The sequence below is a fragment of the Anabrus simplex genome, chromosome 2, assembly GCF_040414725.1.
Source record: "Anabrus simplex isolate iqAnaSimp1 chromosome 2, ASM4041472v1, whole genome shotgun sequence".
Lineage (NCBI taxonomy): Eukaryota > Metazoa > Arthropoda > Insecta > Orthoptera > Tettigoniidae > Anabrus > Anabrus simplex.
This window is the reverse complement of record NC_090266.1, coordinates 610,537,610-610,565,462: the sequence shown is the minus strand read 5'-3', so window position 1 is coordinate 610,565,462 and position 27,853 is coordinate 610,537,610. Positions and strand designations below refer to the sequence as shown.

Here is a 27,853-nt window from a genome sequence, read left to right as displayed (position 1 = left end):
GTTATCAAATTTAAATTCTACTCACGAAAGGCACAGTGCTTTTCAACACCAACGCCAAACACAGAACAACAAACTCCACAGCCAGAGCCCAATTAGACTACAGCCAGCGATCGTAATTGTATTGACTGTACAGCCAACACACAGCACTAGAATCACTATTTTATATAGGCTTAATAGCGTACAACTACTTAGACTAATAACTTGGTAGTTATTGCAAAATACAGAAATGTACCTATGATTTCTCATATCCAGTCTCCAAATGTTTAAGGGATATGTGCACCCCCGCGATCTCCCTGAGAAAAGCCCTGCACTTCTATAACGCCTCCATTTGAAAATCTGACCTATAATAACTTGTCCGATACGATCTGAAACTCTCTTCTTAATATAAAGTTGCAGTTACATAAATGCACTAGGCATTTTGATTGACAAAGTAATTTCCTTTGCCCCTCAGTTTGGTTTATTAATGCCATTTGAATCTAATTGGTTGCAAAAATTATTCTTCCCGTGTTGGAAATTCCCTATTATAAACGGTAATTTCATACTGCAGAAGTATAAAATGCAGAACTTTTACTGCTATTAGCAGGAAATTGTACTGCATAGCAGCAGAATCGATTGGATGCACAACACCCGTTAAATTTCTCGTTGGGTGCTTTAGCCCCTGGGTACCCAGGTGGTCGGCGCCTATGCTTCAGCCCACCAAGAGTTATATTCCAATAGCTACATAATCTGGCTCATCCTGGCATTAACATCTCAGTGGAACTGGTTCGATGACGCTTCCTTAGGCCTTCTCTAAACAAGATATGAAGTAGTGGACTGAATCTTTATTCCTCATCAACGAACCAAAGGCTGAAGGCACACAGCTAGTTCTGTTGTCAGCGATGGTTAAATAGACAGATGGCTGCTTCTCCCACAGCCATATGGACATCATCGGACCACTACCTTCCTCTCAAGGCTACACATATCTTTTGACAAAATTGGACAGTCTTTTACGCTGGCCAGAAGCTGTGGCACTCGCAGACATCACTGCAGAAACATTTGCTAGCACACTTATTTTTTCGTAGATTTCACATTTTGGAATAACAAACGACCTGTTGGCTCATCTTATCAACATATTGGACATACAATACATCAAAACTACTGCATACCTCTCTGTATCGAAATGTAAGGATTGAGCGATGTCATCACCACCTCAAAGAAGCCTTCAAAACTGGACACACAGAGGACTGGGTAAATGAGTTGCCTACGGTTTTAACAGGCCTTCATTCTTATGGTACCCCGAATTGCAGTGCAACAGCTGGAAAAATGAGTTATGATACTTCCGTTAGGTTGCTAGCCGATTTCCTCGACACTACACTATTGGAATGTGGCATACCATCTTTCATCTTTAGTCTCGTCCAGCTCCATGGCTAAATGGTTGGCGTGCTGGCCTTTGGTCACAGGGGTCACGAGTTCAATTCCCGGCAGGTTAGGGAATTTTAACCATAATTGTTTAATTCCTCCCGCACAAGGCTAGGTGCATATGTCATCTTTATCATCATTCCATCCTCATCACCACGCGCAGGTCCCCTAAGGGCGTCAAATCAAAAGACCTGCACCTGGTGAGCCGATCACATCCTCGAATACTCCAGGCATTAAAAACCATACGCCATTTCATTTTTTCGATCTCAAAGAGCGTATGACATTCCTTCAACCAGTGCATGCTCAGCACAACTCTGAAAAGTTAGTCTTCATTTACCCAGTACTTATTACCGCACATGTCGTCTATCGACAAGATAGTGCTACGAAGCTTTTCCATCCAGTATACAATGGATCATACCTGGTACTATGCCGTTCCGACAGGAAATTCACCATCTCCATCGACAGAGTCAAGTCGGCTTTCTTACCGAGTGATATGGGCAATGACAAGGCAACTCACCTGAGGTCCTACCACCAACTCCTTCAGTCACGCCTTCCTCACAGTGTAATATAGCAGTTCCAAAAACTACAAGCTCTGGGCGTGCAGTGCACTTTCGTAAAATAAATTCTATTGATGTTGATGTTGTCACTGGAGAAGGAGAATGTGGGCGTAATGTGTACTGCCACAGGGACATTCATACGTCTATAAATTCTTCACCAAATCAACAGTGCAGATCACTTTATTTTGAAACATTTTCTTTTCAGAATAAAAGTTTCCGTTACTAGATGCCGTCGCTTGCTTGATTCTATGACGAATTTGTGTATATTATGTGTGTACCCCTTTTACGTTTTTTAGAATTTGCTTTAAGTCGCACCGACACAGTTAGGTTTTATGGTTATAATCCCTTTTGCTACGTTCAATTAAATCGTTACTTCTTTGTTATGTACTAGAAAAATCAGCTCTAATGCCCTACCCATGAAAATAGAAATTTTATGCACCCATTATAGGCTGTAAACTTTGCATACAAATTTTCAGGAGACCATGTCCATGTGTCAAATCGGCAGAGTGCTTGGGGGAACTCAGTATGCCTAACATTTTACGGTAACGGCAATCTAAGCTGCGAATCTCGAAAGGAAACGATGTTAGAGTGTGGACAATGGTGTTCCCTTGTATTGAAGACCAAGCCAGACGGCGTCCTGTTCAGTCACAGTGAACGTATTTGCCAGAGAGGATGATTATTTTTGAAACCCTTATAAGTAGCACGAGCGGTGCGTGGGATGGCAGAGTCCTGTTGGAATAGCGCACTTGCCTGTTATGTGAATAGCAGAAGAATGGATTTGATGATGTTTTGCTTGTACCACGCGCTGTTCAGTATTCCCTAAACAAACACTCACTGGAGGGGAATGGACAATGTAGAATATGGCTCACAATCTGACGATTCCAGGTGTTATCCCTGTGTGTCACTGCCTTAAACCCTGCAGAAATTATCACACAAGTGCCGATACTGAACTACCTTAATAAGTACCGAATTCTTGTATCATAGAATACAGTTATTTGCCATTCGTCTGCCCAGATTTGCGACACTAGCAGGGTTGGTCAGCAAGGCGGTGAGCCGTGGGTATTCATAGCAACATCCATTATATTTGACTTTCTTCAAGAAAGTAATGCTAGATAGTCGAAACATAAATCCAGGTGTAACACTACTTTTTGTCTTACGGTCTCCAAACGGTCCACTATGGCCGCTGACAACTGATGACTGCCTTATCTGCTGAATTACGTTGTCACTTCAGCTAGAGTTAGAATACTTTAACAACGAATATAAGATGCAGACTGCCAAATCGACGGCTCCAAGTACTGACATTGTAAATCCAAGGATACCCAAAATAAGTTACGATTATCACCAAAACCTTTACTTCAGTATTTTTCACCTGAATAATATTCGCATCTACTGTGTCCAAAAACTTCAGGAATAACAGGTCTTAACGTCATCTCCTAGGAGAATGATAGCACAAATAACATTTTATCTGTAGTAGTGATGTTTGAACAGGGGAAAAGTTATTTGTAGTCGGCGAAATATAACTTTAGCGCCTTCCAAGCTTTCATCCAAGGGCTTTTATGCTATCACACTCTTATCGTCCTTAGCGATTAATTAATTAATTAATTAATTAATTAATTTATTTATTTATTTATTCATTCATTCATTCATTCATTCATTCATTCATTCATTCATTCATTCATTCATTCATTCATCCATTCATTCATTCTTGATCAAAATCCACAAATATTAACTCCCAACCTGTATGAAATTGGTTAAGAATATCATGAAAGAGCGAATTTAATGCACAAAATAAGACAAAATTCCATTAATGGTGTTATTTTCCATATTCTTACAGTGAAGCTGATATCCTTGGAAAGAAGCATTTCTGAAGAACCGGAAGCTTTCCTATTTGTTGGAGAAAAGGGTGAGATTTGTCTTCTCTTATTGATTTATTCCAGTAACTTCAACAATTCAACCAGTGGTCGAATGAATTGGGTAATTAGAAATAGGCCTAATAACTTTTGGGGTGCTACAATTTTAACTGCTCGGTTGTATGTATCTGATATGAATATTCATATGACACAGGTAACTTACAGTAGCAAAAATAATTGTTTCTCTTACTTGAGAGAGGCTGTGGGGTTATAACATCCAGATTACCTATTGAGAAGACAATGGTACACATAGTTTATTGTTTTGCTTTTATAAATCTGATAGTTAAAGGGAATCATCACTGTCAGTATACAGGTGAGTTCTTTATGAAGGATAACTTCATTACTAATAGCAGGATATATTATCTCAGTATCTTTTCTCGGACATGAATGACGTTTCCATACTAGTAAACAGCCTATCTGCTGGGTCGAGTGCCTCAAATGGCAGAAGCTGTCTTTTTGAACCTACAGTGGTTGATTCGATTCCGGCTTAATCTGGTGGCATCTGGAGGTGCATAAATACCCCAGTATCACGTCGTTAGGCTTACTGCGTAAGAAAATTTATGTGTCCGCCTCAGAAAACTTAACACCAATAATATTATTATTATCACCGTACTCAATATTACGACGTCTCTTAACGCGTCTATCGTCATGACTTAAACATCACCGTGCATAGTTGAACTTCTGCCAGAAACACGCAGTACGGCAGTTTACGGATTGACGACCAGTGGTGTTTAGCCGCTAATCACTCCCACTCACAACTTGTGGTGGTGATTAAAGTAACCACCATGGTGCGGCATTACGTCCATATATTTCTGCGACCGTGTGAGCTTCCATTTCCGGTGCAGCTCGACAGCCCCATTTTCCATACTGATAATGCCCGGTCTCTGACAGTACATGCATCTTCGTGACGTTTGAATGCTTAGGCTGTTATGGATGTTAAGTTCGATTCCCAGTCTGGTCAGGGATTTTAACTCTTAATTTTCTCCAGTTCGAAGGTCCAGTGTTTTGAAATAAACGCACGCTTTTAATGCACAGTCATTTAGTAAGTATGATAATCAGCAGTCCAAAAGGAAGAGCCCCGGGTTTAATTCCCAGTGAGGTGTAGGGCGAATGTTCTTCGACTCTGAACACAAAGTTTTAATCTCTAAGTTATGTAATCGTTACTATAGGCAACTAAACGTCCCTAGGGTTCAAGAATAAAAGCTCGAAAATTTAAAATAAAAATTGAGTTTCCAGTCACTGCTGATGACCGTGCAGTTTTTCTAAACGCCTGCCCCTTAGCTAGGCCGTTTTCAAACTCAAAAAATGGATCGATGTTTGTACCGTATTCAGAATGAGATAACGTCTTCACTAAGAGCTCAGGGCTAAATGCGAAATAATCAACTTTGTATTTCCTGTCTAAGCAAATACGGTACTTCCAAAGTTAAGGGGCGTGCTCGTAGGGTTAATTATTTTGCTGAGAAGACAATATCGCACCTATCGTGCTTCACTCAGCCTTACCGCCTGTAAATGGTTTTATAAAGTGTACCATGTTAATATCTCTTATGAGATTCACTTGCATGTATACTGTGTAGCTAGTAGCTTAAGATAGTTCATGAGTCAAACATCCATAGCCCTCATAAACTTGTAGTGTGGACATTTTTTTCTGTTCTGAAAACAAAGTTTTAATTTCTTGAGAAATATAAAGAATAGCGTAAGCTACTATAAGTCTATAGAATTCAAATCTATAAGCTCGGAAAAAATTAAAAATAGAAATTTTTGACAGCTGTCGTCTTGACGGACCCTAACCTCACTTTGAAGGACAATAGAGCGTCGCTAACCTCACTGCTGCCATCTTGACGGCGGTAAACCTCAAGGCTGCCACCTTATGCATGTTATAGTGCGGAATTTAAAATCCAACAACAGAACATTGCTAACCTCACTCTTGCCATCTTGATGAGCTTAAACCTTACTGTTGCTACCTTGGTAATACGCTTTTGTGTTAGTTTACTGTTAATCGCTAAGCTGTTCATATCATCGAAGTAGAGAGTAACAAATGTTAAGCAGACTTAATGAAGAATCTGTTGGCAGAAGATGAAAGTCCGTCATGGAAAAACCTATTTTTAAGTATATTTGCGAAGAGTGTGGAAAAGCATTTTCCCGAAGCTATCACAAGAGACGTCATGAGATATCATGTAGGACAATTTTTCAATGCAAACATTGTAGAAGAGAGTTCAAGAACGCATACAGCGCTCAACGTCATGAAGCCGCGTGTAATGTAGCTTCATCGGGAACAAAATACAAAGAGCTGACCCATATTCAAGCGAACACTGATTTATGTTTAAAAAGTACACCTCTGCGAGAGATTTTTAATTCTCCCTTGTTGTCTAGGCCTGCTACAAGTTCTGTTACTAAGCACAAACTTCAAGATAAAGAGAGGTAAGATCATGATTATGATAATAAGGATAATGATGTTGATCAAAACAGTAGTAAAGGGAAAGTAGGAGAAGAAGAAAATCTTAATGTTTCATTGCCATTACAGCTTGATGATTTTACTTCATTTCCTAAGCTTACTACACGTTCTGTCGCAGTGCAAACATCTCAAGAAGAGATGCAATGTAAAGAAGACGGAAATTTCAACGCTTCATCGCAATCGAAACAATTTAAGTTTGTACCTAGTAACGCTAGTGCTGAAGCACGTATTACATCCAAACAAGTCCATACACATCAACTGTCTGCATATAGACTCAAAGTTCACAACAAGCCTCTGTTACCCTATGTAGATATAAGATACTGTAAAGACCCCAACGTACTCGTAAAACGTTTAAAACTGCTAAGAGCCTATCATGATGCTGGTTACACACAGTACAAAGAAGATATTTTTGAAATAGGGCATGAATTACGTCGTGCAGGTATTATTAAGTAAGCGCTTGCACTCACCTAAGTCATCCACCTGTAGTATATAGTCGATCGAGTAGCTATATTCGTATAGATTATTTCCCAACATTCTCCCTTCCTTAGGGTGTTAACTCCGCCTCTAGTTGTAGAGCCGGTCTCAAACCCGGATAAAGAGAGGAGAGGCACCCTAGCCCTTTAGCCCATTAGCCCTTTTGCCCATTAGCCCTTTAGCCTATTAGCCCTACAAGGAATGTGCGGTAATCTAATCTTCTTAGAACAAAGCTATCCCCTGGCATGTTCTAAACACATGTTTATCGAGTACAGTGTTCTATTTTAGTCTTGATCAGTTATTTAGTGTTCTAAACACTTCAATCAATGTTCCGATCACATGATAAAGTTAACGGCATAGAGTGCAGTGTTCGATTCTAGTCTTGTTATGTTTCTTTTGTGATTTGCAAGTCTAAACATGCATAATGACGTCATCACTGCAGCACGTGCTTACTCTAGCTATCCCGATGCAGGTTTAAACTTGTTCGATAGAGATATGCCTTGACATAAGAGGAGGCCTTAACAGCTTATGTTAGCCGCTATTTTTAAATACAGCTGCAGTTAAGAAAAAGCACGTAGAATTTTTCAAATTACCCGCCACCACATTTCAAAGGTATGAGGTTTAGTGCTGTAAAGATACCTGCACGATGCAAAGCTAGCTTTCTTCATCAGAGCAGCCACCATCTTGCGTGAGCACCTCTAGGCCGTATCATAAGGAGCTGTGTATAGTCACCGTCTTATCACTGCTACCTTGCGCAAGCACCCCTAGGGAGTCTCATAAGAGCAGCAGCCATCTTGTGCAAGCGCTCTTAAGCTGTCTCATAAGAAGCTATGTATAGCCGGCATCTTGTAGAATTAGATAGCTGCCAATGCCAAAGGGCCTAAGTAGGAATCGAACCGTCGATCTCATCATTAGACTATGTATTTCTTATGCTATCATGTTCCTGACACTGCAAACCTAGGTATTAGGTAGAAAAATTTTGTCCGTTTTGCTCTACGATGCACCGTTTTCGAGATATTTAACATTTTGCATTTAAGCCCCAAATTTAATGAATCGAACCTGCACGGCACGTTATACTCTCTACCATAGCTAGACCTGATCATGTTACGAAGACTTGCTTCAATGCAAGCTAAAACAGAGCGAATGCCAAAGGGCCTAAGTAGGAACCGAACCGTTGATCTCATCATTAGACTATGTTTTTCTTATGCTATCATGTTCCTCATACTGCGAACCGAGGTATTGGGCAGAAAAATGTTGTCCGTTTTGCTCGACGATGCACCGTTTTCGAGATATTTAACATTTTGCATTTAAGCCCCAAATTTAATGAATCGAACTAGCATGACATGTTAGCCTCTAAGCTAGCTTTCTTCATAAGAGCAGCAGCCATCGTGCGCAAGCACCCTTAAGGCGTCTCATAAGGAGTCGTGTATAGCCGCTATCTTGCGTCCGCCATCTTGCGCAAGCATCCTTAAGTGGTCTCTAGCAATCTTGTGCAAGGACCCTTAAGCCGCCTCATAAGAGCAACCGCCACATTGCGCAAGCATCCCTAGGGCGTCTCATAAGGAGCCTTGTATAACCGCCATCTTGCGCAAGCATCCCAAAGCGTCTCATAAGAACCTATGTATAGCGGCCATCTTGCATAAGCACCTTTAAGGAGTCATGTATAGCCACCATCTTGTGCAATTAGCGTCGAGAGATGGCTGCTGTAGAATTTTTCTTTTTAAATTATCCGCCACCATATTTCAAAGGTATGTACCTAAAGAGTGTAGCACTGATGTTTGCGATGTCAGATGGCGGATGACAGCTGACAAAAAGCGCGTGAGTTTGTTTACTAAACAAGAGCACGTGGAATTTTTCAATTTGCAGCCACCACATTTCAAAGGTATCTAGCTAAAGATAGCAGCACGGTGCTATCTTGATTAAAGATGGCGGATGACAGCTAACAGAACTTTTCAAATTTCCCGCTGCTACATGTCATAAAGAGGGCAGCACCGTGCTCTGTGGATTAAAGATGGCGGATGACAGCTGACGAAATTGCCCGCATGATAGCAGCACAGTGCTCTATTGATTAAAGATGGCGGATGACAGCTGTAAAAAAAAGCACGTGGCTTTGTTTCCAAACAAGTGCACATAGAATTCGCCGCCACCACATTTCAAAGGTATCTAGCTAAAGAGTGCAGCACTGAGGTTTGTGATGCAAGATGGCGGATGACAGCTGTCAGAAAAAAAGCACGTGAATTTGTAAAGCACTTGGAATTTGCCACCGCCACAAAGAGGGCAGCATGGTGCTCTCTTGATTAATGATGGCTGCTGTCACGTGGAATTGCCTGCCACCACATTTCAAAGGTATCTAGCTAAATAGGGCGGCACGGTGCTCTCTGGATTAAAGATGGCTGCTGTCAAAAAGCATTTTTCAAATTATCCGCCACCACATTTTAGCTAAAGAGGGCAGCACTGTGCTCTATGGATTAAAGATGGCGGATGACAGCTGTCAAAAAAGCACGTGGATTTGTTTACCGATTCAAATCTCGCGCTAGTGAGGTTAAGTTGGTAGCACTAAGGTTTAGGCCCGTTAAGATAACAGTACTGCGGATGACAGATGACAAATTTGCAGCTACTGCGATAAAGAGGGCAGCACGGTGCTCTATGGTTTAAAGATGGCGGATGACAGCTGTTGAAAAGCACGTGGATTTGTTTACCGATTCAAATCTCACGCTAGTGACGTTAAGTTGGTAGCACTAAGGTTAGACCCGTCAAGATGGCAGTACTGAGGTTAGCGATACGTTGGTGTCTGTCAAAAAGCACGTGGCTGTCAATAAAAGCACGTGGATTTGTTTACCGATTCAGATCTCGCGCTAGTGAGGTTAAGTTGGTAGCACTAAGGTATAGGCCCGCCAAGATGGCAGCACTGCGGATGACAGGTGACGAATTTGCAGCTACTGCGATAAAGAGGGCAGCACGGTGCTCTGTAGTTTAAAGATGGCGGATGACAGCTGTCAAAAAGCGCGTGGATTTGTTTACAAATTCAAATTTCGCGCTAGTTAGGTTAAGTTGGCAGCACTAAGGTTTAGGCCCGTCAAGATGGCAGCACTGAGGTTAGCGATTCGTTGCCTGTCAAAAAGCATGTGGCTGTCAAAAAGCACGTGGCTTTGTTTACCGATTCAAATCCCGCGCTAGTTAGGTTAAGTTGGTACCACTGAGGTTTAGGCCTGCCAAGATGGCAGCACTGCGGATGACAGGTGACGAATTTGCAGCTACTGCGATAAAGAGGGCAGCACGGTGCTCTGTAGTTTAAAGATGACGGATGACAGCTGTCAAAAAGCACGTGGATTTGTTTACAAATTCAAATCTCGCGCTAGTTAGGTTAAGTTGGTACCACTGAGGTTTAGGCCCGTCAAGATGGCAGTACTGACGTTAGCGATGCGTTGTTGTCTGTCAAAAAGCACGTGGCTGTCAAAAAGCACGTGGCTTTGTTTACCGACTCAAATCCCGCGCTAGTTAGGTTAAGTTGGTACCACTGAGGTTTAGGCCCATCAAGATGGCAGCAGTGAGGTTAGCGATGCGTTGTCGTCGATGGCAGCTGTCAAAAAGCACGTGGCTTTGTTTACAAATTAAAATCTCGCGCCAAAATTCAAATTTCCCGCGGGAGGTGGAGGCTTCTCCCGAGAGCGAGAGGTGGAGGTGGCGGCCGAACTGTCCTATTTACACTACTGTGAAAGAAATAGATATATGAGAATTAGGATTACATATTTACATATTTAATAAATTTATTTCTTTCTTCTCAGTTCTCTGGTAAACGAACTTGTCACGCCGTTCATCTTTTCGTATTTCTGTTACGTCAGTAGTCATATTGTAGTAGATCTTTAAAAACAAGACAATAACTGTTTTATAGAATATTCGTTAATTTTTCCCACATTTTAGCTGTTGGAACAGAGTGAAATTGTGCATTTTGGAAATATTCTCTCGAGTTTTCTAGTAATTTTAAATAACCTTATATTGGATTAAAATCCTTTTCCTGTTGGATATTTTCGTTCGTATACTTATAAATTATTGCTTCCAACCTAGTTATTCCATTCTCTTTAGCTAATTTAGAAGAAAATGTTTGTTTTAATATTTTATCTGGGCAACTTATAAAATCTATATATGGTTTCCTAGTTGTTTATTAACTCTAGGACTTGTTAAATTGCAAATCTATTTATTGTAGATTTTAACTCTAGAAAAAAATTTATCCAAATTAAACAAGAGAATAAAATGTAATGTTATATACTTCTTTATATTTTCCTTACATACGAAAATTAAAATTATTTGTTAAATATTCGCACATTTCTTCTTGTTAAAATACCTGCGAAATTTTGTGTTATACAAAGTCTAAGAGATAATAGCTTTCTTTTTAAAGTTCTTCTAATATATTTGGCAATTCTGTTAAAATTGTATTTATTTTTACATCGGCCAATTCTACTTTAAATGGAAAAGCGACATGATTCTTGTATGTTTTATTTATAATATCTGTATCTCTTTTAAAATCTGTTTAACGCCATTAATTGTTTGTGTATTGGAATTTAATAAATGTGGTATTTTTGCTTTAACGCTATGTCTTGCTAAATTGAAGTTAGAGAACTTACTTCTTAGATAACTAATAAAGGAACCACATGCCTCTATTCTTACGAGAAGTTTTCCGTGTTTTAATTCTCCTTGGTTGTTACTTTCGCGATGTGTAGAATCTGTAATTTTAACAACCATAATAATATAGCAAAAACGTTATGTAATTGTTTAAATTCTTGTAATTTTTGTTCTCCGCTTGTGTAATTAAGATCTCCAATATTTGTAATAAGATTCGAGTTATTTAAATTTTCTGTAAGTAGCCTTAATCCAAATCTTTCGTTGGTTAGTTTTGTTTTATTGCATAATATCTCTGTAATAGAGTATTTATTTGTTGCAGTAGAATTCTGTTTTCAACTTCCATTTATTACGGGGAAAATGTAGTTGCAATACTGTTAGAAATTTTCATTAACTTATATTTGTTAGAACATTTTAAGAAACCTGCAAGAATAGAGGTAGCTGAAATTGCGCAGTTGAAAGTAAACTAAGGTGCTTTATTAACTATATGAAAAGCAAGTGCATAAAATTGATTTTATTAATGACTAGCAAGTTGCCCGTACTTCGCTACGGTATTATACTGAAATTTAGAATTGAATGCTTATCTTTTTGTATATAACCCGCCGATATTTGCTATCTGACTCGTTTTCTGAGAGATTCCGCCAAAATTCGCGATCGTTTTCTGAGATTATGACGGCAACGTTCCTCCCATTTTCAATCTTTTTTTCCAGCAATCGATTTCGTACTTCCCGACCTCGGTCCAGGTATTCCACCCGGTTAGTTGGGTCTTCAAATCTTTGCCATCTTTTCCTATAAGCATTTTTAATGTGGATCAAATCCTTGAGGACATCTGGGGTGGTATCGTCCTGGGTGCCTTGGCGGTACTGAACCCGCGGCTGGACTGCATTCGTAGTCATTACCCCTCCAGGACCCGTTTCCAGCGCGGTCCGCACATTTTGACGACGGTCCAGAACATTATTATTATTATTATTATTATTATTATTATTATTATTATTATTATTATTATTATTATTAATATTATTATTATTATTCTGGACCCCACAGCAAGTTACATGACCGCTACTTGGCGGTAAATTGCATCTGCTGCAATTGTCATTGATGACAGTATGACCAGCATCATTGTAGCACGTAGGCATGTGCTCAGGATTTCTGGCGATACGAATGACATACTTCCGTGCATTATTGACCATATTATAGAGGTTAGCAATTGCACGGTCAATCTGATTCCTATCGTTTATTTCATATGTGTTTAAATTTTTATTTATATGCCAGGAGAATCTACTGCAGTCTAAGAAGTTTCTCCAAAGAAAAAGATGGCTCTTGAAAACGAACCAAGGAAAGATTAAAAATGATCGGTTTATGATCAGAATAAGTACATTGAAAATCCACAGCCTGTTTACAGTCATTCAGCCGGATCAGGAATGGAATGAATAAGCCCCCAGCTAGCGGTGAGGATAGGAATTGTGCCGGCTGCCGAAGCCTGTCGCACTCCTCTGGGGCAATGATTGATGAATGGCAAATGAAATGATATTGGAGAGTGTTACTGAAATGAATGATGACGGGGAAACCCGGAGTATCCGGAGAAAAACCTGTCCCGCCTCCGCTTTGTACTGCACAAATATCACATGGAGTGACCGGGATTTGAACCACGGAACCCGGCGGTGAGACGCCGGCGCGCTGCTGCCCGAGCCACGGAGGCTCCTTATAAGTACATTATGAACAGTAAAATCAATTGTTCTCACTTCCTTTACACTCCACCTAGGTTAAGTTGATTTCGAACACCCCCCCGCCCCAAAAAACAAGGCGTGTTTCTTTATGTTTAAAGGAGATTCCAAATACCAATGTTCACGTGTGTTACCTTCAGTTTTGAGATATAAGTATTCCCATAAAAATTATTCACTTTTTCACTTACTTCAGTTTTTGAGATATGTGTCCTCATTAAACGAATTCAACTCCTTTTCACACCCGCCCCCAAAGATGATTCCCCCCACAAAACGCGTCGTTTTATTTTTAAAGAAAATATAAATACCAATTTTCACGTCTGTAACAACTTTAGTATTAGATGTAAGTATCCTCATACAATTAATTCAATTAATTTTTCAATTTTTTCACCTCTCGCCTCCCTTCATTGGATTCTCGGAGAATACCTGTTTCTTTCCTTTAACAGCAGATTCCAAATACCAGTTTTTACATCTGAAACATTTTACGTTTCTGAGATATACTGTAGATATAGTGTTTCTAAAAATTCACCCCAGTTTGTCACTCCTGTTTAACCCCCATTAATTAGATTTTCCAAAAACAAAAAAAAAATGTTTCTGTATTTTTAAAGGAGATCCCATATACTAATTACTAGGTCTGTAATATCTTCAGTTATAGAAATATAAGTATTCTCATTAAAGACATTCAACACCTTATTCAGAGTTTTCACCCCTCAAATTGCGATTTACAGAAAACAAAAAAATACGTGTTCTCTTATTTTTAAAGGAGATTCTAAATATCAACTTTTACATCTGCAAACTTTTAAAATTTTGAAATATAGATGCACATTTTTTTTAAATACACCCCTCTTTCACCCCCACTATTTGTATTTTCCAAAAACAAAAAATACATGTTTCTTTATTTTTAAAGGAGATCCCTAATACCGATTTTCAGGTCTGTAACATCATCAGTTTCTGAGATATAAGGATCCTTATTAAATGCATTCAACACTTTTCACCCCTTTTCAACCCTCCTATTGGGATTTTCCGGGGAAAAATACGTGTTTCTTTATTTTTAAAGGCGATTCTAAGTACCAATTTTTACATCTGTGAACTTTTAAAGTTTTGAGATATAGACAAACTCATTTTAAAAATTCACCCCCCTTTCAACCCTCCACTATTTGGATTTTCCAAAAACAAAAAGTACATGTTTCTTTATGTTTAAAGGAGATCCCAAATACCTTTTTGAGGTCTGTATATATTCAGTTTCTGAGATATAAGTAGCCTCATTAAAAGTTTTCAACCGATTTCTCACTCCTTTTCACCCTTCCTTTCGAGATTTTCCGAAAACAAAAAATACGTTTTCTCTCTTTTAAAGGAGATTGTAAATACCAATTTCTACGTCTGTAAACTTTTAAAGTTTCGAGATATAGATACAATCATTTTAAAATTTACCACCCCTTTACACCCCCTATTATTTGGATTTACCAAATCAAAAAATATGTATTTCTTTATTTTTTAAGGAGGCCCCAAATTTAAATTTTCATGGCTGTAACATCTTCAGTTTTTGAGATATAAGTCTCCTCATAAAAGGTGTTCATACCCTACCACCCCCATTTCACCCCCCTCCCTGATGGGATTATCCGAAGAAAAAAATACGCGTTTCTTTATTTTTAGAGGGGATTCCAAATACCATTTTTTATTACTCTAAACGTTTAAGTTTTTGAGATATAGATATTCTCATTTTAAAAATTAACCCCCCTTTTCACCCCCTTAGCGACGGAATATCCAAAAATCCTCCCTTAGCGAGCACCTACATGTTAATATGAATGTATTCCCGAAATATGATTTCTTTATGTCCAGTAGTTTCGGCTAGGCGATGATGAATCAGTCAGTCAGTCAGTCAGTCAGTCAGTCAGTCAGTCAGTCAGTCAGTCAGTCAGTCAGTCAGTCAGTCAGTCAGTCAGTCAGTCAGTCAGGACAAGTTATTTTATATATTGTACCAGGAAACGATCAGGGATCTGGGCATGAGAATCTTCACGTAGGGGTGGACGGCTCTAATTGAGTAGGTACAGAGAGGCATATGCAGAGCAAAATAATAGCTGGGCTTTAAACTCAATTTATTCACCACCATGTATTTATGGGCAATGTTTCCTACTGTATTATTCCTGCTCCTTTTCACGAAATATTTTTTTCGTTGGCAAATTATTTAAACATTAAATCAAGTTATTTTACGAAATTTTCGTAATGCAAAAATGATATCTGCAAAAGATTGCCTTTATCTTGATGTTTTGAAAATAATTTGTTTTTACGTAGGTCACCATAAATTAATTGAAATGAATGTCTTTCGCCAGAAGATCAAGTTCAAAATTCCAAATACTGAATTGTTTCCCTACAGTCCTTTTAAATAATAAATTTCACTTGTTTCCTACAGTCTTTTTAAATAATAATATCTATTCCTTCACTTTAAAATAAATACTCTTTCACTTTCAAAGTTTGTGATGTTCTCCCTAAAAGTTTTTATACGTACGAAAAATTTAACTCTTCGAAAATAACGCAAAGTAGAATTTAGTAAGAGTCTAGTTTCCAATTAGCGTTGTAATAATTGTTCGTAAAGCTGCTAAACGAAGTCCGTGATTTTACTATTCCACTTAGCAAGAAGAAAGTTAGTTTTTGTGGAATTTTATGCACTTGTTTTAAAAGTGGTTTAAAATGCACTTCATATCACCTGTTTTTACTGGAACTCAGGACTGTAATGTAGACAGCTGCTGGTCAGCGAACAGCAAGTTGTTAACATAGGCAGCCGATGTCGTGAAGTCATCACCATAGCATCACACTTCATATCCCATGTTGATACCGCAGTTCCATTCCCTCGTTGACACGTCCCACGTCGATTCGAGACTCAGCTTGTGTAGCGGCAGGCATATCATGATTGCGAGAAATAGGCACCTGTCACGATTTCACGCGTCACTGTGTAGTGTTAGCGAACACGTGAAAGTTCAACTGACTATGACTGCTTAGTAGTGTCCTATTCAAATAACTCGTATTTGCACTTCATAAACGTATGCACGGTATTTTATAATGCGCACTTGTTCACTGTTCTTAACACTGGCAGTAAATTTATGAAAGCTCCTTTATCGGAAGAACTGTTCAGAGGATAAACGCAGTTCCAATATAATCATTGGTATGACACAAGAAGGAAAGTTCTATATACAACAGTAGAAGTGTTTTAAACTCATGAATGTTTGTACGTTCAAATAGTTGGATTGTTACGAAGAAGAGATCGTCTAATGCGGCACTGTCTTGTTCACCCGCGACGAATGTTTTGATGCTGTTTAGAGTTAATCACACTTTAATTAAATACCAGCCTTTAAGCACTTTTATGGCGTTATTGGTTTTAACAGACTAAGTATTTAAGTATTTCACTGGACAATTGCGTTAATATGCACACGCTTTTAAATTACAAATGCTTCATGTTAAAACTAAATCTGGTGCGAGTACACGTTCTGCACAATCGCTTTCAACTGAGTTGAAGTTCAAAGGCATTATTCCACAGCTTAAGTTATTGTCACATATTCTCGAAATAGTCCTAGTATTTCGTGAAAACTAAGTCCTTATTTTAAATTTTCGAAAATTTGTAGGTCCAAATGTAGCACTTTGAATACAAGTCTTTTGACGACAATTACGGCAGAGTTCTTACCGACGAACCTCACTCGTGGGGGCTATGTTCGTACCTCGGCGTAGTCACTTGCGTACAACATCGTGTTGTTCCTTCGGCTGCGAGTTATGAACTGACTTTTGCTAGGCGAATCCCTGTCCTTTTATACCATTCTGCCGAGGCAGGATTGATCTCTTATGAGGTGGAAATACTCGTAGATCCGTGGGACGATTCACTTGAAATTTGGTTGTGTTTGCTTCCAAATGATGGGCTACAAAATTACATATTCCATTATTTGATAGCTTATCCGGGTCAAGATATCATAAAAAAGTTCCATTCCTTTCCATGCAATCACGCGCTCTACACGTGATCGGTGCGTCACAGCAATGTCACTTCCTTGCGTGAAGCTCGTGACGTAGTTACTCGCTCTCTCATCGACAGTTCCAGCTGTGACTTTGTTTACTTCGCAGTACCTCACGCTGAAATAAATTATGTTCCAGAACGCTGGCGGTTCCTGGTACAATATATAGGTAAAGTTGACAGCGATAGGAATGGTGATAGCAACTAATCTTCTTTTTAAGTAAATTTCGGGGCTTGTTAGTCCTATTTTGCTGTAAATGTGTACGTTTGGTTTATTTTCCACTTTTCTATAAAATCACTTATGGTAATATTTCAAAAAAGGCAATTTTTTGAGACTGCCGAGAGTGTAATTTCGGAAACTGGAAAAATGCCTCAACGTACCCACTTACTACTGGCGCCTGTCCTGAATTTTGATCGTAAATAGAGACTTTAGCCTGCAATGTCCTTCCCCGTAAAACATTAGGCAACCTGTCTTCTACAATTCCCACTTCCCTTCTCATCCCTATTTCTGGCCCTGGAGTACCCTGGTGGAAATACCATATTTCAACAGGACAATGTGCCCTATCACCGCTGTATGGTGGCACGGAGGTGTTTGGAGCATTGCGCCAGTGGATTTACGAATATGAGTTTGCCCTCCAAATCCCTCGATCTTAATTCAGTCGAGCATTTATGGATGTTGTCAATGCTGGTGTACGCTCCATGATAACCGCACCAACTACACAAGACAAATTGTGGGTAGCAGTGCAAGATGCGTGGGTCCAGATCCCTCCAGAACGATCTCAAAGCCTTCTAGAGTCGATGCTTCGCCATATTGCTGCCAATTTGAGGGCTCGCGGAGGAGCAAATCGTTAATAACATCTTATTCAGTGTCTTCCCATAAAACATGAAATGGCGTATGGCTTTTAGTGCCGGGAGTGTCCGAGGACAAGTTCGGCTCGCCAGTTGTAGGTCTTTTGAATTGACACCCGTAGGCGACCTGCGCGCGTGATGAGGATGAATTGATGATGAAAACAACACATACACCCAGCCCCCGTGTCAGTGAAATTAACCAATGATGGTTAAAATTCCCGACCCTGGCGGGAATCGAACCCGGGACCCCTGTGACCAAAGGCCAGCACCCATTTAGCCATGGAGCCGGGCTGTTCTCACCAATTTTGGCCACGGAGTGTAAAGGAGCTTCGTGTTCATTGTGTATCATTATTATAAGTGCGAGCTATACGGTCAAGCCGTGCCGTTCCTTAAAGAACTTCTTGCTCTGCGAGGGTCATTACAAGTGGGACCTGTACTACCGCACCGAGGACCGAGCTAGAATTTCTAGACATGCATATTTCTAAGAGAACGTCTGGCTTTGCGTGGGTGTCACTATACTATTTTAATACCGAGAGCGTTCGCAATTAGAACAACGGTGATTGATCAAAACTTAAATAACAAATTCTAAGGAATAGAGTCACAAGAATTATAGTCCTCTGTAATACACAACGTGGGGTCGAAGGGGTAGTATGTGGCCCTGTAGGTTCATTTCTTGCTGGTGGAATTGTACTAATAAAACAAAGGAAATGCATTTTATTCCTAGCTAGTCCGATACATGCACTTCCACGCCGTGTCCATGGGCAACGAGTACACTGCGTGTACATGGCTAAGTCAAGTAAGGGCGAAAAAACGAGTTCCCGACGCGACAAAATGGGGACCCACCAGCTAAGGGAAACAACCCTGATGTAAAACATTGGCCCTCCAGGATTGGTGGGGGTTAGCGTTCGGCTGAAAACCCAATCTGTAAAACTCTCGTTACAAAATTTGAAAAAGAAATAGACTGCCTAACCTTTTTACGATGACCTCGCAAACGTGTAAAGGACTCGAGAACTGGTTTGTGGAATGTTTTAACTCTTTACTAAGCTGGAAACCTACGAAAGTTGCTCGGTCAGCTGGATGACTATCGGCTAGATTTTACTGCTATTCAAGAAGTGAGATGGATTGGTGAAGGAGTGATACAGAGACAGGATTCCATGGTATTCTATAGTTGCCGCACAAAGGACCACGTGCTTGGTGCTGGTTTTATTGTCAATAAGTAGATTAAACATGTTATCATGGATTTTCGGGCAAAATCACATAGATTGTGCAGGCTAAGAATTACAGGGAAGTTCTTCAATTACAGACTTAACTGTGCACTTGCTCCAACTGAAGAGAAGAGCGACGAAGATAAAGATTCATTTTACGATGTATTAGATGACATTTTTAATGAGTGCCCAAGAGCAGACTGTAAAATAATCTTTGGGGATTTGAATGCGAAGATACGAAAGGAAGACGAATACAGAACTTGTATTGGAAAATACAGCTTGCACGATATTTCTAATGATAATGGAATCAGGCCTGTACATTTTGCATCCTCGAGAAATATGGTAGTGGGAAGTACAACTTTTAATCACAAGGACGTACATAAAATAGCATGGAAGTCTCCAGATAGAAGTACTTTTAACCAAACCGACCACCTCCTAATAGATGCAAGGCACTTCTCTAACTTGATAGATGTTGAAGTTATAGGGGGGCCAATGCAAGAAAGTTCAACAATGCTCGGCTGAAGGAGCCCGAAAATGCTTTGAGATACGCTAACTTGCTTAACGAGGCCCTTTATTTATACAACTTTTTATTGATAAAATATTTTCTTACAAGTTTTATAGTTGGTAGGTTTAATTAGTCCATGTCTCCTGGTCTACAGTAAGTCCTGTCCACTCCCACTACCTTGGTGGTTCTTGTTAGTCAGTTCTTAAACATTCTTACATTGCTATGACAATAATTGATTACCATTAACGACCTGGTCTTGAGTAAAAATAATGAATAGTTCTTGTGCCTAATCCTTCGGCACTGTGGTACCATTGGTACACGTACAGAATACAACACCAGTAATAACATAGATGATATTAATAAAAACTTTCAAATAATGTCTTAGTAAAAATATGCAGATTGAAAAATTAAAAGGTCTCTTTATGCCTTGGTAACTTGGCACTATTGAAATTTTGTTAGGAAGCATTACTATATAACCGTTAGGATGAAAATAATGAAAATAAAATAAATACAAATAGTGAAAATAAAAATAAATAAAAATAGCAGCACACTCTTTTTGGCTTTACCGAGCTGGAACGGTAACATAAGCTTCGGAGAATTACAAAGGACAGATTAAAAACAAACATGTTTCTTAATTATTCATATTGTTTTCGGTATAGAAGTCTTCCAGTACTGAGTACAATGACGGACTATAATCCCCAATATGTTTAGCTTTTGGTGACGATAAAACTTGACCAATACCATTTTGAATATCTGAACACAAACTATGGTGTCGAGAGTTCCAAGTTCCATGAGTTTTTAACACTGCATGCACGTACACTGCAATCGCTAACACGAGCACAAATGTAAAATGAGCTGAAGTTGTCCCAAAGGTGGGGCGAACAATCCATTCCGGTGGTACTTCAAAATGTCGGGATCGAGCAGCCCGATTCATGATGTACGTCACATATCGCCAAGTTTGCGTAACACGGGTACAATCATGCAGACGGTGGAGGATAGTGTCTTCTCCTCTGCGACACACGGTATATAGTGAACTTTCTGCCATAGGAATGTTATACAGTTTACTATTTGTCGGCACAATGTCATGAACAACTATATACCACTTTGCTTGACGTTCAAGAGGAAGAACCCGATGCGTAATATTCCTCCAGATGCGATTCCAGTTGCAGACCGGAATAGACTGCTGAATCCTGGGAGATACATATTGGCTACGCTGCAGAAACATATAGATGATTTTCAAGGTCATGTTATTGTTCATAAAAGTTTGTGGTAGATAGCTCATTTCATATTTCAAATATCGTGCATGAGGGGCGAATTTATCCACATAATGGAAAGGGGGAGGTTTAGGCATCTGCTGTAAACTGCACCACTATTGGAGAAAATTTTGAGAATACGGATGACCTTCACAAATAAGGAATTTTATGTATCGATTGAGGAATAAGGCTCTCACATGATTCTGGATATTTTTTATTCCTAATCCACCAGTAGATCTTGACAGAGTTAAAGTATCACAATTCACTCTGAGGATTGAACCTTGCCGTATGTACCATCCTACAGCAGACATTATCTTAATACCGGATACCCTGGGCAGAGGTAGGATTTGACCCATGTATCCCAGTTTACTGATTATGTATGTATTGATATACCGAATTCTCTGCATTAATGATAGATTCCTGTATTTTTCTCGCTGTAACAGTCCGCGTATCACATTCACAGCTTTGCCCGAGTTATATTGCATCATTTGGTGAATACTGTTAAAACAACTAAGTGCTAAGATTTTTACCTCTTTCTGAACCGTTGGCCAGTTTAACAAAGGTTTATCGCGTATATGGCTTTCTCCTAATTTTAACAAACACAATTTATTAACGTTTAGCTTTGCACCAGATATGTTGCAGTAGTCACTGATAGTTTTTTCGAAGATCTTGTGGGTTTGTTCTGCGGTCCGCAATGTTGGTGATATCATCAGCAAAGGCAAGGATTTCCATCATATCTCTGTCGCGTAAACATGGTAAATTACTCAATAGTGGCTCAAGAGAGCACAAATAATAATATCGATAACGGATATCCGTGTTGTACTCCTGTTTTTATGTTAATTGCCTTAGTAAAAAACATTAAATTGGACTTTCGTAGATCCTCCCTGAAGAGCATGTTGTAGGATATCAATAAAGCGGCTGTCTAGTCCCATTGCACGTAGAATAGCAATTAAATAGGTATGATTCACTCTGTCAAACGCGTGATCGAAATCTAATGATATTAGTTGTTTACACTGCCTTCTTACCCTACGATCACTGATAATGTCTCTCATTGCACATACTGAGTGTATAATGCGCCTACCGGGAGCTCCACACGATTGGTGTGCACCTGAAGCATCGGACATAAGGAAGGTCATTCGCTGTTTAAGACATCGAATGTGTAACTTATAATCAAAGTTCAGCAGAGTAATTGGTCTGTAATCATTTATACTTTTAGGATTAGGATTTTTGGTACCAGTACAATCAATCCCTCTTTTAGGCGACTTATATTTGTTCTTGAATATAACACATCAGTTAAGTCTATCGTAAGGTCTTCCTTGATAACTGGCCAAAATGTCAGGTAGAATTCTCGTCCAAGGCCATCTAATCCAGAGGATTTGTTAGGCAGACTGCGCTGAATGGCTTCATAAATGTCTTTCTCCCGCAATTCTTCAATAAGATAGTCTTGTTGCACATCTGTCAGTCTTCAACGAACAGAATCAAAAAAGGCGCTTTTGCTGTCAAGAAGAACAACATTCGTTTGTTCATACAATTGTGTAAAGTAATATTCAATTGTGTTCTTAATGATATTTACATCCCCTGAAGTCTACTCACTTGACGATGCCAGTTTCGAAATATATTTTTGTTTGCCTCGTTTACTCTCACGAATGAGATGGTTCAATGATGACATTTCGTCAGTATTATTTCGATGATCTCGTGCTCGTGTTTTAAGTCCCTCATTCATTTCTCTGTATGTTCTGAGGAGAAGTGCTCTTGTTTTTTTGTACGGAGATATGTTGATGGGTTCGTGGGATCTTCCCTATACAGCTGACGTAATCCTTGTAAAAGAATTCGGAATTTTTATTTATCTGTCGAGTATACTGAGCACTAAACCGTTTCATGTATTTGATTACATTGGGCTTTGCATAAGACAACCACCACTCAAGTCCTGTTGTATAACGTGAAGTATGTTTCCTCCATAGTTGCCACAGCGCAGAGAACTGTTCCTTCAATTCTTCACTGTTGAGAATATTCGTATTGAGTTTCCATACACCCCTTCCCCGAGCCACACCCAGCTCTGATTGCTTTATTTTACTTGTATATGCTGCATGGTCCGAAAATTCGACGGGGCACACATCAGCATTCCCAGCGTGCTCTTGCAGACTTTGACTGACATATATTCGGTCTAATTTCGATGCTCCTGTAGCGCAAAATATGTATAGCCTGGGTCGGATGATGCTTATAATTCCGAGGTGTCTATCACTTTGAGCCCTTTCACTAGAGTTGCTAAGGCTATACAGTTCTAAAAACTCCCGCTCTGATCTCTGGCATTGATAACTGCATTAAAATCTCCGCCAATAAACATGCGATCTCTGTGATTTTTAATTAGATGTATGATATCACTGGTATAGGAGTCATTTCGTTCGGCTCTCGCCTGAGAACCAGAAGGTGCATAAATATTTACAATTAGAAGTCCTTTTATGGTGAAACTGATACCACGGGAACTGGGAAGAAAAACGGGAGTTGTATGGGGAATTGTATCTTTTATATATATAGCTGTACCTCGTTTGGTCTCGTTGATATTTACTATTCTTCCATACCCAAATATATTAATTAAATCATCTGTAGCAATCTCCTGTAAAAATGCTATATCAACATCTTGGTCACGAATTATTTTCATAAGAAACTGCTGCTTGCTGGCTATCTGTATACAGTTAATGTTTAAGGTCATTATAGTGTACGTCAATAGCACGACGAATGGAACATTCATCATGATACCAAACTGAACTGTCTACCCCTTGGACTTGATAGACATTGCCATACTACCGTCTCTCACCTATCCTCCCTCCTTGTCTTCGAGGATCCTTTGGGCTGATATAAGGTTGTACTGACTTATGGACGCCATCTTTGGTGGACTGGGTAGTTTTTAGCTTTTTAACGTTTTTCTCTGCCAGAACAATCTGACTGAAGGGAATTTCGCTAATGTCGTTAAGCAGTGTATGAGGCGAGGTTTCAAGGTCATCTGACCACAGCTGTTTAGGAGTCTCACTATGACTTGTCAAATTTTTGGTGGTGTTAATATCATCAGTATCTAGTTCCATATCTTCCTTCGGAGGACTGCTAGTGTTGGGGTAACTAGAACTATTTAACTTGTCAGCAAACAAAATAGTTACGTTAAAGTCTGTATTTGCGAAATCTGAATTAATAAGTTCGTTTCCTGTCGTAAGTTCAGTGACATTTGTTTTATGGTGGGATGAGAGTTCTTCAACTTGAATGTGATCCGTAGATTGTTCCATTCCTACAGTTCCGACGTGTGCTGGTTGTGGATCTATTTCTGGTACGTTCACATCGACTGAGTTGCCTTGGCCATGTGTTACAAGGTTATTCGAAAGGGGATGTATCTCCGCTTGCGTTGTGATAACCTGAACTTCGTTTAGTGTATCTTGTTTATGACCCGGGCTGGTCTGTTCTTGTGACTCATGACCGATAACCTGTTGTGATTCCAGCTTGTCGCTCCTGCCTGTATTTACAACTGTGTCGCTCGCTAGAGATGGGACATTAGAGTTCCCTGCAACTACTTGACTCATAAGCCTAGGTCCTGTTTCACCTGTCGAAGTTGATCCTCGCTTTGCCGGGCATTCTTGTCGGAGATGGTCACTACCACTACAATAATAGCATGTTTTTGGTTGTCCTTCATAAATTATCTCAGCTCTATATCCGTCATTTGTCACTGTTGTCGGGATGGCACTTTGTAATTCGATACGCATAGCTCTAATCCCACCAAATACATTAAATATGTATGTAGAAGGCCATTTTTCATTACGTATTTCCCTAACTTTCCCATATTTACTCAAATAAGTTGCTACACGTTCATTGGCCATTTCAATAGGAAGATTCATTATCTGTACTAGTTTCGTTTCCACATCAGCACATATTATAATTACTTCCGAAAATGAACCATTGAATTTCTTTACGTGAGATTTTCCTGCTGTTGAAGTCAGAATGCGTTCCATCAGAAGTTTGCTGGTTAATTTTATGTACACTGCTGTTTCCAAATTGTTCAATTGTATTGCTTCCACTTGATCAACATTTAATTTTAAAACTGTTTCAATCCACTCATAAATCTCTGCCGGTCCGGGTTTGTTTAGTTTATCAGGAAATGCACATTTTACCGTATTTTTCCTAATACTGAAACTTGCCATTTTCTTTCACTTTGTACTAATACCACTCAAAACACTCTACTTCACAACACACAACAGAACAGCGCGTTCGATGTTTACGCTTGCGCGTCTCATAGCGAACTGGCCCTGGCCGATTTGCCAAATAGTGAGAGTATTGATGAAATCTGGAAGAATCTTAAAGACGCACTATTAAAAACTGCAACTGAAGTTTTAGGAAGGGAATAGAAAGTTTGGCACAACAGTTGGTTTGATGAAGATTTTGCACGAAGAATACAAGGGATGAAACAGAGGAACCACACCCAAAAATGTGTGGAAGAGCATAGAACTTCCAGAAGAAGAGAAAGGCGATTGCACAAGAAGAAAAAGAGAAAGTATGAGAGGAAAGAATTGGGAAGAAATGGAACGGTTGAAAGGGATGAATGATGTAAGAGCTTTCTCTTAGAAGTCAAATAAAGTCGTAAGGATTTCCAGTCTAGAACAGTTTGTGTAACGATATATATGGCATAATATTGGGGAAGTGAGGAAGCATTACTAGAAAGATGGACCCAATATTTTGATGAATTGTTGAATGAAAGTCCAGCTGATGACCAAGAAACCTCACCTCCTGCAAATACAAAACACCTGAAATAGTAGTACCGATACCTACTATTGAGGAAGTTGAGCTTGCCATTAAGAAGTTAAAGAATAACAAAGCCCCTGGAATGGATTGAATACAATCAAAGCTTGTGAAAAATATTAAAAAAGAATTTGTTAAATACTTTCACAAAATACCGGCCAAGATATGGGTAGCTGAAACAATCCCTGATGAATGGAATGTAGGTATCATCGGCCCGTTACATGGAAAGGTGATATCATGATGTGTTCGAACTATAGAGGTATCTGCCTATTATCCATTTCATATAAAATACTCTCCAATATTCTCTTTAGCAGATTGGTGCCTTACGGTTGGTGACTATCAATGCTGAATTCGCCCAGGAAGATCTACTATTGATCAGACCTTCACAACCCGCACGATACTTGAAAAATATAAATAATTTAGAATTGGTACACGCCATCTCTTTCTCGACTTCATAGAAGTAATCTCTATGTAGCAATGGGAGAGTTTGAGATCCCTAAGAAATTGATCGCCTACTCGCATTCAAATTAATATCCAAAATAAATTAACAAGTGCTGTAAGGACCAAGAACGGAGTTAGGCAATGAGATTCATTATCATGCCTTTTGTTCAATATAGTTTTGTGAAAGTTGTTAGAGATGTGAGTATGAACGCAAGTGGAGCCATCTTACATAAATGAAATAAAATTTTGGCAAATGCAGATGATATTGATTTAATCGCAAGAACACCAAGAACATTGAGAGAAGCTTTCACAAGCCTAGAAAAAGCAGCAAGAAAGATGAATTTACAGATTAATGAATAAAAAACTAACCAAGGAGGACTACCCAAATATATTTACATTCATAGAAACTGGCTCGTATTAGTTTGATGTTGTGCGTAGCTTACCTACCTTGGATCAGAAGTTAATTCCAAGAACAATGTTCGTCCTGAAATCCAAAAACGTATACTGTCTGCTAACAAGTGCTACCATGGCTTCAAAAAATATCTGACGTCTAAGCTGATGTTCAGGAAAACTAAAGTCCTAATGTATTAAGTTTTAGTAAAGCCTGTATTAGCATATGGTGCTGAGATCTGAACACTTTCAAAATCCGCTGAAAGACAGCTCGGTATATTGAACGATTTCGAGGCTAATTTTTGGGCCACTGGAAGAAAACCGTGTCTAGAGAAGGAAGTATAATCGTAAATTGTGTAATTTGTATAACGAACCAGACATTGTTAACTGCATAAAAATCAGAAGGTTGGAGTGGACAGGACATGTGCTGCATGGTAATGACAGAATGATAAATAAGATATTTAATGCAGTGCCAGAAGGGATCAGGAAGTTTGGAAGACCAAAGTTAAGGCGGGGAGAAGGGGTGAGAGAGGGTGTAAAAATAATTGGAACGAAGAAATTGAGGAGCTCTGTACTTAACAGGAAGGAATGGGGAAACCTTCTTCAGAAGGCCAAGGCCCACAAAGGGCTGCTGCGCCAGTGATGATGATGATGATGATGATGATGAATAGACAACGGGACTCAGAGCTTCGTCGTACACCATACGTCATACGCGTCATACACTTCGAAATTTGCAAGGCATATGAGCCCTTACCTTGTCAGAATAAGCTACCAGGCAGAATGTGCGCCCGATTTGGTAAAGCATTTTGACACTCATTGCCCTATATTCCCCAAGGAAGCCAACAAATTATATAGGATGGGAAGGATCCAAAAGATACAGGAGCCAACGCTCATCCTACAAAATTGGCCAAAAGAAGTTAACTGCAAAGAACAGAAAATAGGCCAAGCACAAGTAGGAAGGGATGCTAACAACCTCGAGCTATCCCATGCCATTAGCATACCAACACCTTATGGGGCAGAAGGCCCAATGTCACAGAAGATAAGCCATCGAATGCTGTGACTAAGCTTGGAGGAATTAACGGCAGAAGCTGCAAGAATATCTTACATTTTTGGAAACTTAGTCTCAAGAATCAATGTGAAAAAAGGAAACGACGGTCCACACTTGTACTTCCTTTTGTAAATTTCACTCATTTGGGTGGCTTCATTCGCAGATTGAAAACCTGGACAACCTACATTATGGAATATTCCTACATTAAAACACGGTAGGTATGGCACGACCCTAAAGTTTGCTTGCTACGGAGAACGCTATTA

General features: G+C 39.4%; 1 protein-coding gene across 2 annotated transcripts in view; it reads left to right on the top strand.

Moving 5' to 3' along the window:
- The window catches only part of LOC136862953 (intraflagellar transport protein 25 homolog), a 75,067-nt gene that overhangs the window by 33,761 nt on the left and 13,453 nt on the right, over positions 1-27,853 (top strand). For both annotated transcript variants that reach the window (XM_067139246.2, XM_067139247.2), the window contains one exon: positions 3,790-3,858. In XM_067139246.2, coding sequence (XP_066995347.1) covers positions 3,790-3,858 — 69 coding nt within the window. The remainder of the gene's footprint in view (positions 1-3,789; positions 3,859-27,853) is intronic.